Source organism: Bos mutus, chromosome 11 (assembly GCF_027580195.1).
Source record: "Bos mutus isolate GX-2022 chromosome 11, NWIPB_WYAK_1.1, whole genome shotgun sequence".
NCBI lineage: Eukaryota > Metazoa > Chordata > Mammalia > Artiodactyla > Bovidae > Bos > Bos mutus.
This window is the reverse complement of record NC_091627.1, coordinates 31,326,491-31,341,388: the sequence shown is the minus strand read 5'-3', so window position 1 is coordinate 31,341,388 and position 14,898 is coordinate 31,326,491. Positions and strand designations below refer to the sequence as shown.

Genomic DNA, 14,898 nt, shown 5'->3' with positions numbered 1-14,898 from the left:
TCTGTGGGTTTGTGTGTGTGAGTTTGTGTGTCTCTGTGTGTATGTGAGTGTGTGCGTGTCTGTGAGTGTGTATGTGTGTATCTGTGTGTGGAGTGTTTTAGTTTCCGCTAAATTATCAGGCAGGAGGAGAGCCTTGAAGTTTTGTCTCAGTGTTGCCATCCCTGTTTACCGCGTGTAATGGGTATTTATTTACATCAATCCAGAGTAAACAGCATACGGCTTCTTTCCACCCAGGGGGCTCAGGCATTTTGGACAAATCCTCCCTTTGTTCCCCTCAAGGCCTGACGAGAGGGATCAGGGCTCCACATTCCGGGTGAGTTTTGCAAACAAAGAGGTCAGCAGCCCATGCAGGATGCCACTGTGAGGAGACTGTCTCTCCTGGAAGCCTGCAAAGTATGAGCTCTGACTGAGTTTGAGGTGGTGACGGCTGCAGGGTTATGACATTCATGGGACAGCTCCGATCTGGCCCCCCAGGCAGAGGCGGGAAACCAGCCTCCCGAAGTCCTCAGCCGGTGTGCGTCTGCGGCCTGGCTCCCTGCTGTGACAAGTGCTGAGTGTCACTCCACATTACAGGCCAGGACCCAACCGCCCCGACAGCCAGGCTCCTTCCATGGAGTGTGTTCTAATTTCTGCAGCTGGGGGCCCCCTGGGTTTCGAGGACCGGGTCACCTCAATTACGGAGCTGGGGGTTTCCGGAGTGATAAAGGAAAATTCACCCCTCGGCTGTCAGGTTGGGGCCGGGTGTTGCCTAAGAGAGTCAACAAGAGGAAATCAAGTTAACCCAGGGGTGTGAGCATGTCGTCTCGACAAAGGCACCCGGCTTGCCACTCTGAGAGGGCGTGCGCCTGGGTTTTAAGAAAGGGGTAGGCATCAGATGGCGGTTTCTTGCTGCTTCGTTTTCAGGATCAGAAACCCAATCATCAGCCAAGCATTGCCTCTGAAATCTCAGATATCGAAATTTGTGGGGTTCAGAAGACAGGTGTAGGCCTTGGATTGCTGTTGTTCTTAAAAGACTTTCTTTATCATGGTAGAATATACAGGATAAAATGGACCATTTTAAGTGTGAACCTCAATGGTATTATGTACTTTTACACTGTTGTGTAACCATCACCATCTCACCATCATCCATCTCCAGAATGTTTTCCTCTACTCCAACTAGAACTCTGCACCCATTAAACTCTAACTCCTCGTTTCCCCCTCTCTCCAACCTCTTGTAATCACCCTTCCTACTTTCTGTCTCTATGAATTTAGCTACTCTAGGTCCTTCCTGTAAGTGAAATCCTTTAATATTTGTCCGTTGAGGTCTGGTTTTATTCAGTTAGCATTATGCCTTCAAGGCTCACTTTTGTTGTAGTATTGTTGTTAAGTCGCTGAGTTGTGTACAACTCTTTTGTGACCCCACAGACCGTCGCCTGCCAGGCTCCTCTGTCCATGGGATTTTCCAGGCAAGAATGTTGGAGTGGTGGCCATTTCCTTCTCCAGGGGATCTTGCTGACCCAGGGATGGAACCCTCGTCTCCTGCATTGGCAGGCAGATTCTTTACCACTGAGCTATCTGGGAAGCCTATGTTATAGCATAGATCCATGAAAATAGTAATTCCTTCTCATTAAAGGTTGAATACTATTCCTCTGTGCGTACATACCACATTTTGTGTATCCATTCATCCATCCACGGACACTTGGGTTGCTTCCACTTTTTGGCTATTGTGAACAATGCAGCTACAAACATGGGTGTGGGAATATCCATTGGAGGTGCCTTTGGATTCACAATAATGTTAACTCTTCTTCCTCTGATGGGAGGTGGGAGACTCCAACTTGGGGTTGAGCAAGGCTGCAAAGCTGAGAGCTAGTGCTTGGCGGTTCTTTGGTGGCAGGCAGATTGGGGTGAGGTCCAGGGGAGAGGGCAGGGAGGTACCCATGCACTGAGGCTGAGCTCCAGACCGAAAGGATGACAGTCTCACAGAGGCAGAGGCTGTTCTGTTCCTTTCCTCCCAGAGCAATCCCAGGACATCCCGGCTTTAGCCACAAGTCTCAAAGCTTCCTCACCCACTGTGGGAGGGGAAGGCACCTGGCCTGTCTGGTTGGGTTGCATTTTTTAAAAAATTAACTAATTCGATGGAGGTATAATTTCCACAAAGCGACTGCTCCAATGTTAAGTGTGCAGTTTGACAAGTTCTGACAAATGTATGCATCCACATAACCACCGCCCCAATCAAGATACAGACTGTTTCCATCAGTCCAGAAAGTTCCTTCGTGCCAAACTGCAAGTTAGCAGCTTCTTTCAGAGCCAAATTGCTGCAGCATCAACAGGGTTAGGGGACTTAGAAAAAGCCTTGGGGGAGGGGTTGGGGTTAGCGGTTCTAGGCTGTGAAACCCCAGATGTCCTTGGCCATGAGTCACCACAAAAGACACTTATTTTCCTTTCTAATTTTGCAGCCTAAAGACTCCCCCAGTAGTCTGGCAAGGGAAATTCTGAACCACAGGAGCCCAAAGCACACTGTATTTCCTTGGGTTCACTCAGCAATTCAAACCCCATTCATTCCACAAGTGTGTCCTGCGCACACACTTTTGGCCAGGCCTGGAGCTGGGTGTGGCCATGGCAGGTCAGGGGTAGGAATGGGGAGACAGGCAGATGCAGAGACACTGAACAGGATGGAAAGAAAGACATCTGGGTGGAAACAAAAGGTTTGTGTCTTGGGATTTCACAGAGACACGTCATTCTGGTGGGGGACCGCCAGGAAGACTTCTTAGAAGGTAGGGATGTTCAGGGCAGCCTTTTCAAGGATGCATGGCTTTTCAATAAAAGGCACGAAAGAGAAGACAATTCCAGGCTGGGGGACATTGTGTGTTAATAAGGGCACCGAGACTGAAAAACTATCATTTGTGATGTAAGTTGGGCTTCTCAGGTGGTGCTAGTGGGAAAGAACCTGCTTGCCAATGCCAGGAGATGGAAGAGACGTGGGTTTGACCCAGGGGAAGATCTCCTGGAGGAGGGCATGGCAATCCACTCCAGTATTCTTGCCTGGAGAAACCCATGGACAGAGGAACCTGGTGGGCTACAGTCCACGGGTTGCAGAGTTGGACACGACTCAAGTGACTTAGCATGCATGCATGCATGATGTAATTTATTATTATGTAGAAACCACTGGGCTTGGGGTTTCACATTCGGGATTTTGTTTAACAAAAATAAAAGAATAATGATGAGGAGTGCCTAATGAGCAAGGTTCTCACAGGTGCAGGATGGCTGAGTGACTGCCCAGGTTCACAAAGCATTGCATCTGGACTCAGCCTGAGTCTGGATGTTTCTGAAGCCTGTTGTTCTGCTGTTTACTGTACTATGGGAAGAAACGCACGAAAATGGAAGCACAGGCTGCCGCACGCACAGAAGGGAAGCAAGAAAGGACCCGGCGTTGCTTTGAATGGTGTTCTAAAGACTGGGAACTCGGGTGGCTCCTCCCTTGGTTCAGATTTGAACTGAGACGGCAGGAGCAATATTACAGTCACAGAAAGAGCTCTGTAAACTCTGTCCCCACACATCTCTGTTTTCTTTTAATGCTGTAGGAAATTCTCATTTACTTAAAACAATGGAGGCTAATTAGCAATATTATTTTTTCCCTATAAACAGTCTAATTTATACAAAATGGCCCAAAGCAGGCCCACGAAGGTTGCAGGCACAGTTGGCCCGTAATTAACACAACTGTCCAGGGGCAGGCCTTCTAGAGAGTATGCTGGCAGGAGGAATTTGTGCTCTCTTCATTATGGTGAAGCCTCCATTCTTGCTTATACTGTTAGTCTGCAGAGAGGGGGGCGGTTCTCAAAGTATTACAAATGTCATCTCCCTTCTCTTTACCCTAAATGCCCCACCACACGTGGAGCTGCCACGGGGGCAAGTTTCCAGGGACTCCTGGGTCTACTTGGCTTTTATCCTTGTCAAGACTTCCCGAGAGGCCACACAGAAGCTGCAGCCGCAACCTAGAGCTCTTTGCATTGCATCCGATTCTGAGGTCCCGGGAGAGGCTATGGGTCCAGAGTCCGGCCACGCCCCCCTCAGTGCCCCAGTTCAGTCCCAAAGCGGGTGGAACATCCAGCAGCCTTGGAGGGCAGGGGAGGCTCAGGCTTCTTAAGTGAGTCTCGTTTCCCTACTGCCTTGAAGGGTGCTCCCAGAAACACACGTTCCCTGATGCACAGTCTGCAGCCCCAGGGCAGCCACGTCACAAGGCACAGCCTTCTTGCACACATACAGATCTGTATGTGTGTGCCCACACACCCTCAACCTACACACACATACACACACGGTTTCTTCACTGCCTCTGGACATCCAGGGCTGTCATAAGAGCACACCGTGCTTCATTCTCCCCAAACATCTCCAAACCCCTTGAAGTGCACTGAGGGACAGAGCTGCCGTCACATGGAGAAGCCCCCTGTTGGCAGAAAGCCTCTCGAGCTCCTCAAAGACCAGGCGGCACTGCCCTTCACCCTCCTCTCTGAGCTTTGGGTCTCTAAGTTGCAGAGACACGGAGGGAGCTCTCCGCTGGGACCTGGGACTCCTCCCTGCCAGCTATGCTCCTCCCTTGGCCCACGTGCACACACAGCTGTGAGGCTGCCTCCTTTCTCGACAAAAGTCCATCTCTCTCCAGTTGGGATTCTGGAACCAGGCCCTTTGCCCCGAATGCTCCTGGATTTGCAGAGGCCTGCAGCGACCAACGAACAACCTCCCTGCCTTGCCCCTTCTCCCGGGGCAGAGGGTGGGGTGGGTGACATTGGGGACACACCTCCTCCAGCCCTACATCACATTCTGACCCCCAAACCACAGGTTCCCCACCCAGCCCCTCCAGGCTGCCCCACATCTTGGAAGCTCATCACTGTCACGTTTCAGTCTTGAAAGAAATGTTTTAGCCTCGAAAGCAAGCACAATGTGGCTTTTGACACAGGAACCAGACGAAGTCCAGCCTTGGCCGTGTGGATCCCCTGATGGCCTGCTCACCAGGGCCTCGCTCTGGACCCAGGAGCAGGAAGCCGGCAGGGTGCAGAGGGTGTGTGGCCTCCGCCTCCCACCCGCCTCCATTCTGCTGCAAGTGAAGCGCATTGCAAACGAGAGTATTTTTTCTCCTTGTCAGTGAGCCGTTGCTGTCTGTGTATTCCAGGAGGAGGCCATTACGGGGAGTTAATAGAGTTTTAAATTTGTTTTTAAATTTTATAACGCAATTCATCAAATTCAGCATCTGAGCACAGCATTCATGTTCAGACCAGGCAACATATGCCAAACTGGCCCGAGCTTTCCTCTACCCTTTCCACCACCCTCACCCTCAAATGAGAAAAGGTGAACTCTTTAGGGTAACTGCCAGGCACTGTCCCCAAATGGGGTGGGTAGAAAGGCAGCAGGTTGGGCTCTGGGCTGCCAGGGTCATTCTGGAACTAGCCCATGGAAAGGCTAGCGACTTATTGAGGTGCTCTGGGCACCTTTCATGGTCAAGCATGATCGAGGCTGCCCTAGGCCGTAGTCACCAGGCTGAGGTGCCTACCTGGGTGTCACGGTGACGTGGTTCTTTCAGACCCACGTCTGTGACGGGGCAGGTGTCAGGAGAACGGGGCCACATGCAGGGCACAGATGTGGAAAGCAAATGGTGAAGTCTGCTGGACAGGACAGATGGGAGCTTATTCCTGCTATTTTTCACCCAGAAGGGTTTCCTTCAAGGATGTGTTCGGCTGGACTTCGGATCACTGTTGTAACTGGGAAATCTGTTGCTGCTGAGCTGGAAATAAATGAGACTGAAGGGAGCACGGTTTTGTAAAGAACACCTCGGATTTCAGGATTTGCAGCAGATCTTCTGTATCATAAACCGCAGCCAATTTTGTCTTTTATTAAGTGTTAATAAGTGACTTTGGTTCTAGGGAAAATTCTGAGATACATGTTGCTGGCAAGTGAAACCTTGTTGGTCTCAGAGCCAAATGCAATAAAACAACTTCCTCCTATGGCCCTGGCAGCAGGACCTTCAGCTCGTTGAGGGCACAAAGCCCCTAAAGGCAGTGTGAGTGTGGGGTGTCCCCTTGCCCAGCACATGGCAGCGGGGGGTTTGTGGGGGTGGAACTCTCAGAACACCTCACCAGTCTGGTCCTGGCTCTGGTCTTCTTTGGAAACCTGTCTGTGGGTAACAGAACTCACAGGGTGGCTGCACCCCGGACCCAGCTGTCTGGGCGCAGGTCAGGAGTGGCCACCAGGTGGCAATAATTTGAAGTCACTACGGATTGCAGGCCCTGACGTGCTGGTGACAAGGAAGGGGCTTCGGGCAGGCTTCTGCTGAGCCCCAGAAACCATTTTCCACCACCTCTCTGAGCATCCAGGTACCAACCTGAGCTCTGTACCTCTTGAAAGAAACAGACTGCAAACATAGAGCGAACCCTTCCCTGAAGCTATGCACCCAGTTAAATGTCTTGCACCCACTCCTCAACTCCTGGGTGACTTTGGCCCCATGAATCATGCCTTTCCAGCTGGAGGCCCCGTGCTCCCAGTCTGCATAGCTTCAGACATCATGCTGCTGTTTTTCAAACAGAAAGAGAGGCCAAGTGGGGGTGGGGCCAGCACCCTGCCTGTCCTCGGCTCTCCCGAGCAGATTTGGAAGCAGATGCTGAGGACTGGGCCCAGGTGGGATGTGGGACCAGGGTGGAGCGGGGCTTGGCTGTCAGCAGGGGCAGGGGATGGGCCAGGGTGGAGGAAGAACATCTTGAGGTGAGGCAAGTCTTTTTGCATTCAAGGGCTTTCCGGCTTCCAACTTGCTACTTATTGCATTGACAAATATTCCACACGATTGAGGAACTATTTTCCAAAACAAAATGCTGGTATTCATCAGGAGGCGCGGGTTGTGCAGTGTGAACAATTCACTTTCGTTAAGTACCATATGGCCGCTGGTAGGAACACGCTAACATGTTTCAACAGTACAGCTGGGGTAGGGTTCCTTTATTCACCGTGCAGATGGCTCTAATTGACATCTCTCCTAAAACAGGTCTCCAGAATTTCTGTAGGATCATTAGAGTAATTAGTTATTAAATACCATCACCACTTTTAGAGAGAGGGTCTGATCCCTGGCAACGTTCCACCGTGATGGAACTGACAGGTCCCGGCGGAGGACCAGGCGTGGGAGGCACAACGGGGAGGGTGTGTGAGCTCCTCCTCTCGGTGGCAAGGCCACGGGGGGACAAAGACTGTCACTAATTCCAGAGTAGCCCCGGGGAGAGGACTCGAGACACCAGACGGCTCTGGACCAGGGCTCCAGAGCCAGGCTCATCTGTTCTTTAGCTGCAAGACCACGCAGCATTAATCACTCAGCCTCAGTTTGTTCTTCCCTTAAATGGGACACTGCGCAGGGGATCACGCCGGGTCTGTAGGCAAGAAAGGGGTCCCGGGAATGCACGTGCGTCTAGGAGTTCTTCCGAAAAGTAAATACATGCATGGCTATTTGCAATATGGGTTGAGGAAATAGCCTTCACTCTGAGCTCTTTCCTCATTGATCGAGGGTTAATAGCATGACATTATTAGTTTAATTTCACAGTCTAATCAGTTTCCTGCATTATTGATCGGAGGACTTGGAGCAATTGCAATTTTGTAAAACTCTCGGCCGAGGGAATAAGGCTAGGAGGCTTTCAAGCTCGCGGGGCCACAAAGGGAGTGCCTGGCCTCAGCACACAGCTGACCTAACAGAGGGCACGCTATCCACAGGTAAACTGCTGTCCGCTGCTGGACCACGTGGAGGATCAGTGCGTCCAAACCCCACAGAGACTATGACCCAGCATCAGAAGTGGAGACCAGCCTCGGAGAAAGCCCCTCTCCCAGGCAAAACTGGAGCCCAAATCCACCTCGAATGCCATTCTGAGCCCCCAGCCGGCCTGGGGCTTCATTGTTAAACACCCCCTGTCAGCAGGGCCCCATCTGTGCAATGGAATTTTTTTTTTGTCACTTTTTCAAATCAGAATAGAAACAATTTTTAGTCTATAATTATCATTTCTTTTCTCAACAGACAAATGTTTCCTTTTAAATTGTAGGGCGGAAAAAGCAAAGAACAACATTTTAAACCAAAAAGAAAGACTAAAATTAATTTCCTCTTTACAGAAAAATAAAATACAACAGCTCTAAGAAGCCAGGTTTTTCTTTTTCCCAAAAGAGCAACAAAAGCAACAGAGCGTTCACTGCCAGCACTAATGCCCGTTTTTAAGAGGCAAGTCCTTGAGGGGTAGTGGTGATGGAGCCTGCAGACCTGTCTCTGGGGTCAGGCCTTGGACTTGATCTCTTGGAGGAGGCTGGGCTGCTCCTAACACCGGAGATCACTTGGGATGAATCATTCCAAGGCCCTGGATCAGAGAGACAACTCAGGACAGAGGGTCTCAGGAGTCAGGGTCAAGGCCTGGGGTTGACCAGTTGGCCCTTAGTTTCCTCATCTCTGAGATGGGATTTTACATTTTCCATTTACATCTTACAGACTTGTTAGGGGGATCCTCTGGGCAAAGTGCTTTGTGACTCTGAAGCATTGAACAAATCCTGCTGCTTTCACCATGTAGCTGAGACTAATCAGACCCACCATTAAGAAAGAAAGCCCTGCTCAGATGCTTCCTCTGCCGGTGAGCTCCTCTGTCCACCTGGAAAAGCCAGGTGGCTTTTCCCAGGTCCCCACCACATCCCGGCCCGCACGCTCGGCCAGCGTGCAGCAGGAGATCTGTGAACAGGCCTGCGTTTACTGACTGCACCCTCAGTGCCAGGTTTGGATGGGGGAGAAGCAGTCTGCCTTTGAGATGCTAAAAGCAGTTCACTGCGGCCGGTACAGAGCCTGTTCAGGTGAGGAAGCGGTTTCCTCTGGGTGAGGAGGGTCAAATATTTCCTAGTCCACGTTAAGGAGTTTGATTTCAGAATCGGCCAGTGGAGAGTGAAGACAGCTCAACTCTCCTGGCACAGGGCTGCCCCCAAGCCCACCCTCCAGCCTCCTCAACAAAGAAGCGGGCACAGCTCACATCCACCAATGCGCTCTCCCAGTTCAGTGTGGTGACTGCTGAGCCCACACTCACTCCTCGGCGTAAACCCCTTCAGGGTCTCGCCACTACTCAGGGCTGTGCTGGTTAAGGTTTACCTGCCAGCTCTGGCAGCAGTGGGGGACGAAACAACAGAACCAGCTACACCCTGGCTCCTAGCGTCTGTGAGTCTCTGCTGTGTAAACATTCCTCCTTCAGTTTCAAGCTACCAACAGGTTTGTCAACTGAATGGAGAGCTGGGCTCTTGGGAGTCACCAAGCCTGCCGGAGCTCATCACACCCACCAGACCAGATGGGGTGTGGAGGGTTGGGCCACAAAGATACTGCTCCAAGGCTGCTGCTCTGTGACCAGGAAGACCCCACGCCATCACGCAGCAGGGAGCAGAGCTGGCCAGCACACCGCTGCTCCCCATCTTTCCCTACTCTGATCCCCAGTGGCTTTGATCCATCAGATCACGTCCAAGCACCTCACCTGGCATCCAAGGCTTTTTGTACCAGGCACCACCTCAGCGTGCACTCCAGCTCTTGTCCCTCTGTCCCCACAAAGCCCCCTGAGCCAGCCTTGCTGTCTCCTCATGGTTCCCAGTCACACCTGGGATGATCCTGCTCACAAGGTTCTCTCTGCCTGGCACACCTCCCCCCCACCCCCACCCCGCTGCACTCCCTGATCAAACCCTGCCTGAGCTCTTCCTCTGATAGCCCCCAGCTCCCTGCATCTGTTGGCAGTGAACCCCAAGTGCACCCAGCACGCCCCTGCCTGATGGCACTCACTGTGCACCTTCCTGGTGGAGCAAGGACTCTGGGCTTGCTGTTGCTCAATGGATCCGCACTCCTCATGGTGGGCTCCCGATTCAAGGTTCTTCCTGCCCTGACGTTAGTCTCTGACCTTTGAAAACTCCCTCTCAAGGAAGCAGAGGAGGCCAAGCCTTAGTGTTCAATGTCTGTGCTTCCAACGACAAAATGACCACGGGCCCAAAGACTCACTTGCCACAGCTGGGCAAGGCCGGAGAGATGGCTGGGTTCCACAGGGAGGGAGCTTAGTGGCTGTCCCAGCTGCAGTGAGACTCTCGTGGCAGAACAGCAGGGCCTTGTGGCAGAGACACTGGATCCCTATAATGACCCCAAACAGGTGGAAAAAGGAAACTGGGTGTCCTGCACACCTGATAGCTTTCTAAAAATAGGCGGTGGGCCCTGGCTCCGCAGGCTGGCATCTGGGTAGGGGCAGGGGCAGGGGCTGGTGGCTATTTGATCACTAAACTTCAGAGAAGCAAGGCAAGTCTAAGCTGGTTTTCTACCTTGCCCTCCCCGCCAGGCTGAAGCCAGACATGCAAGCTTGGCTCTGGGGTCCCGAGCTTGCCCATCATCTCCTGCATAGCCCTGCCCCATCGCCTAGGGAAGGACGAAGGCAGACCGGCCAGGGCAGATGCCAGCAGGCTCCGGGCACCGTTTCTTCTTGGCCAAGCGACCCGGTACAGAGACATTCTCCTCAAACCAAGGCGCTGACAGCATCGAACAGAAATGTCATGGTCTGAAGCCACGTGGCGTAGGAGGAAGCAAGAAAAGAAGAGAGGAATTCTCCGGGCTGAGCCCCCAGAGGTCTCCTCTGTGGGGCCGGGCAGAGGGGCAAGCGGTGGGCAGAGGAACAAAGGGAGCACTCTTTTCTTTCAGGGGCAGGCTGCGCCTTCTGCAGTTCCTCAGCCCCATCTCCTCTGGTCCCTCCTCCCTCCTCCGTGTCTAGACGGAATACTCCTGGCAGCCTTAAGTCGTGCATTTGGCCTCTGGTCCCCAAGGCCAGCCCTGTGGCGCACTGGGGGTGCTCTGCTGGCTCAGGGAAATCTTTTAAAAACAAATCCCACCAAAGAATCTAAAAAAGAGTGAGTAGATGTATATGGATAACTGGTTCACTTTGCTGTACAGCAGAAACTAACACAACATAGTAAATCAACTATATTGCAATAAAAATTAATTTAAAAAAATCCCACTCATTAAAAGGCACAGTGTGGATTCTCAGAGGCCAGAATGCCAGCACATTTTGGTGATCACTAAGTCACCCAGCTGAGAACCAGTCTGAGAAGGTTAACGTGAAACATTATAGGGACTAAAATTACTTCCAAGAAAGATCCTTGGCGAATATAAACTGTCCCCTTCACCAACCCCACACAGTTGGAATACCACCTTTCTAATCCTTTTAGTGAGAGGCAAGGAAACTGGGAGGCCTGTGGTTTCCTGGAACATTTTCATACCAGGGTGCTCCTCTCCCTGTGAAGTCCTTCGGAGACTCTTTTAAGCACGATTTTCATACCAGGTCTTGGGAGAGATACAGAGCATTGCTTATTCTGAAAATATTGGCAAGGCCAGCAAAGGAATGGAGCAGATAGAACCAGAGGGATTCCCGACACTGCCTGTCCTCCTGATGGCCCCCAGCCCCTCTCAGCCCCCAGTCCCTTTTGACCCTAACCCCTCCCTCTCTTGGCTGAAGACCACAAGCACGCTTCTCCTCACTCTCCGTACCAAGATCATATTGCTGAAATGTGATGCTTGGCCCACTGACCTGCCAGCCGTGTGGCCACCCTCTAACCAGGGCCCTGCGACCCACCACGTGCAAGCCATGAACATCTATCACTGTGACTCTAGCGGCGGCCCTGCCGTGCCCCTTGGCACCTCTTACGCATCCTGGGCAGTACAGCGTCTCTTGCTTCCTCAGCCCCTCTGAGCCCCCATTTCTGCACGGAGCACAGGCGGACCTGGCTGGCACCTGTGCCACCTCAGTGTCATCTGCCCTCCGGGCCGGCTCGGGGCTCAGCAGAGTAGAAAGAGATGTAGATGAGGACCCGGGCACTGAGGAGCTGGGCACTGCGTTTGGGCGGGTGCTGCCACTCCCTGGCATATGCATGAGATGGGGAGCAGGTCACAAGTCACCTCCCCACTCTCTGGCATCACTTCCTTCTCTGCAAAATGGGAAGAATTGGAGCCAGTCTACCTACCTCATGGAGGTGTTCTGGGAGCCAAAGAAATGCCAGGTGGAGAAGAAACTTGGAAGGGTGCTAGTCAAAAGTTCATTATCGTTACAGAGCAGGGCTGAAGGTGTCCAGGCCAGCTTCCCCAAGGGACAGCGAATCCTTTCTTTATGAGATGAGTACTTACTTCAAGGTTCCTGCTCCCTCTTTGCTAACAGGAATTGCAGGACCCTTGCCAAGTCCAAGCAGTACAAAGAGCAAATAATCACTTGGATGAGAGAAGCCTGTTGAAATGAGTCTTTGTTGGGCACAGGGTTTGGCTGACAGCTTGGCCCGAAAATCAGCACAGTGAATCAGCTCATTGGCTCTCGCAGGGAGATGGACTCAGCTAGACTTTGATGTTTCACAGTTCCCACTACACACCCTGCACACAGTAGGGATTCAGACGATGCTTGTTAAGCTGATTACTGCAGAGGCAGCTGGAAGTGTGAGAGGGCGAAGCCCTGTCCATTCAAATTGGAGACTCACTCGGTAACTCGAGGGAAGGGGAAAATCCGAAATCAGACAGGACCTGAGGTTGAAGCGGGTGGGGCCGTTCATTCTGCAGCCTTATAGCTGAAAGGGATTTTGGGGGGTGGGGGAGCAGGGGGAGGGTGGAATTAACATGCTTACTGTATTATGTTGCAGCAGTGATAAGACTAAAATTTAGGATTTTCTTAATGAGACTCCTGCATTCACTGGTTTTCCTTATCAGCACTGGCAAGAACCCTAGTTTAGCATTTCTGTCCTCTGCTTTAGAATGGAGGAAGGATCACGGGAGGAATTTGAAAACTTGCTCCGGAGAATAACTGTATGCGCCCTTTTTGCTGTCCCAGAGGAATGCGGGTCCTCTGCCCCTGGTCCTCCCCAGATGCACTGAGCTCTGGATCCAGGCGACAAGCTTTCCCAGTTCGGAGTTTGTGGAATGAAATGCACATTGGGGCTGGGGAGGGAACCAGCGGAAGTTAGAATGCCAGGCAGTTCGAAGTGCCTCTGCCCTCTCTCTCCTGCCCTAGGCTCGGGAAACCATCCTCCTTTCCCACCAAGTGTCCATAACCACCCCTGAGGGGCAGGTACCTGGGTTCTAACACTAGGCTCTGAGACAGCTCTAATGCCTGCCATGGGGTCAGATCTTTAAGGACCGCGATCAGGACAGTGACAAAGTCAAGGCCATACCACAAGTCCTCACATCTATGTGGCACTTGCTGCCTCTGGGGGGTGGTGGGGGCAGAGCCACACACCCCTTTAACAGGTGTGCAGCCTGGTGCTTAGAGATGGTAGCTTGTACTACCTAGAGAGAGCTGACACTGGAGTCAGAAATAGGAGCTGAGGGTCCAGACTTAAGGCTGGGGTTGGAGGAGACCAGACCCCTTCCCCAGGGTCTGGGCTGCAGGTTCCTCCTCTTGCACTCCAGGACCTTGGATCCCCTGGAAGCAGCCAGCCCACTCTGCAGGGGGACCTGAAAGGCTTGCCTCACCTTCACATATCACCCACTTGATTGACTATCCAAGCCTGCAAAAAAGCACATCTTTTTCTGCAAAAAAAGCATTTTTTTAAAATCAGATTTCAAAACGGTGAAAATTCCAGTCCACCCAGAAATGAGGAAGAGCCATCCTTCCTTTATCTCCAACATATCCACAAGTCAAGAACCTTAGAACAAGCAAAGTGGATGGCTTTGTAGTGCAGGAGTTCCCTGGTCACAGGACAGTCCCAGCATCCTTGTTTGTAGCCTATGAATGCTTCCTCTGCACACGGTTCGAACGAGCAGATCCTCAGCAGGTGAGGGGATGCTGCTGCCTCAGGTAAGACAGGGAGCAGAGCAAGTTTACTGGGTCAGAATGAGAAGAGAGGCAGAAACGTGGAGAACAGGGGCACAACCTAGGCAAGCACAGCAGCCTTTGGGCCTTCAGTTCAGGCACAAATCTCCTAACTGCTTCCATGGGCTGGACCCCAGAGCATCATGGCATCACTGCAGACTAAATGATATTCTTAAAGCCACAGAGTTTGGAGTTCAACAAAGCCTGTGTCCTGACTCTGACATTTATCACCTATGTATCCTTGAGCAGTTGGCTTGAGCTCTTGGAGCCTCTGTCTCCTCCTAAGCGGTGGGAGCACCCACTCTCAGCTGTGGGGAGGTGATTGCTGTCAGGTGCTTCGAGGAGCCTGTGTGGGCCATGCAGAGAATGTGCGCTGATGTCCAACAGGCCTGGGAAGAGGGGAGTGCGTTAGCCCACCCTTCAGAAGGATTTACCCAAAGTGGTTAAGATAAAAAGAACATTAGGGTTTCACTGGGAGTGAAATTGGCAGAGAAGCTCCAGAGGAGAGCAAGAGGAAGTATGGGTGGGCATGAAGACAGGCACCCGCGCCCCATCACTTATGGGTGCCAGGCCCTGCATAAGGTGCTTGACGTGTGACCAGATTCCATCCTCCCACCTGGGCTGTACCTCTTACAAAACTCCACTTTACAGATGAAGGAGCTCATACAGGAGTGAAGACACTTTCCTAACTTAGGAAGCTGGATCAGTGGGATTCCAATACAGATTTATCTGAGTGCAAAGCCAGTTTCTCAACCCCTACAGGCACAGGGAGGAAGTGGGGTGGGTGGGTGCTGAGCTTCACAGAAAGCCCACAGCGGGTGGGGGGAGGCACTTGCAGACACCTGGGAGGAGGTGGAGGCAGAGAGGAGCAGCCGCTGGGCCTGAGCCCACCACCCAGCCGGCAAACAGGCGTCAAGGGCAGGCGGCACGGACGGCGGCAGGCACCAGGAGAAGGCCTGATCCCCGAACTCCTGTGACGTCTGAGGGTCAGTCCTGCCTGAGCCTTGTGATCTTTTTGTGAAATTAATTAATTAATTATTTTTGGTTGCCCTGGGTCTTTGTTGCTGCACGA

The 14,898-nt window shown here is 52.1% G+C and overlaps 1 protein-coding gene across 5 annotated transcripts in view; it reads right to left on the bottom strand.

Annotated features, from left to right (window-relative positions):
* KLHL29 (kelch like family member 29) overlaps window positions 1-14,898 on the bottom strand; it is a 331,409-nt gene that overhangs the window by 175,646 nt on the left and 140,865 nt on the right. Inside the window, exon 1 of one of the 5 annotated variants that reach the window (XM_070379185.1) lies at window positions 9,998-10,154. The exons of 1 other annotated variant lie outside the window; for it this stretch is intronic. Coding sequence is in view for 2 of the 4 variants with exons in the window: in XM_070379181.1 (XP_070235282.1) it covers window positions 5,522-5,596 (75 nt within the window). In the remaining 2 variants the exon portion in view is untranslated. 3 more of the 5 variants (XM_070379182.1, XM_070379184.1, XM_070379181.1) reach the window with 3 other exon arrangements.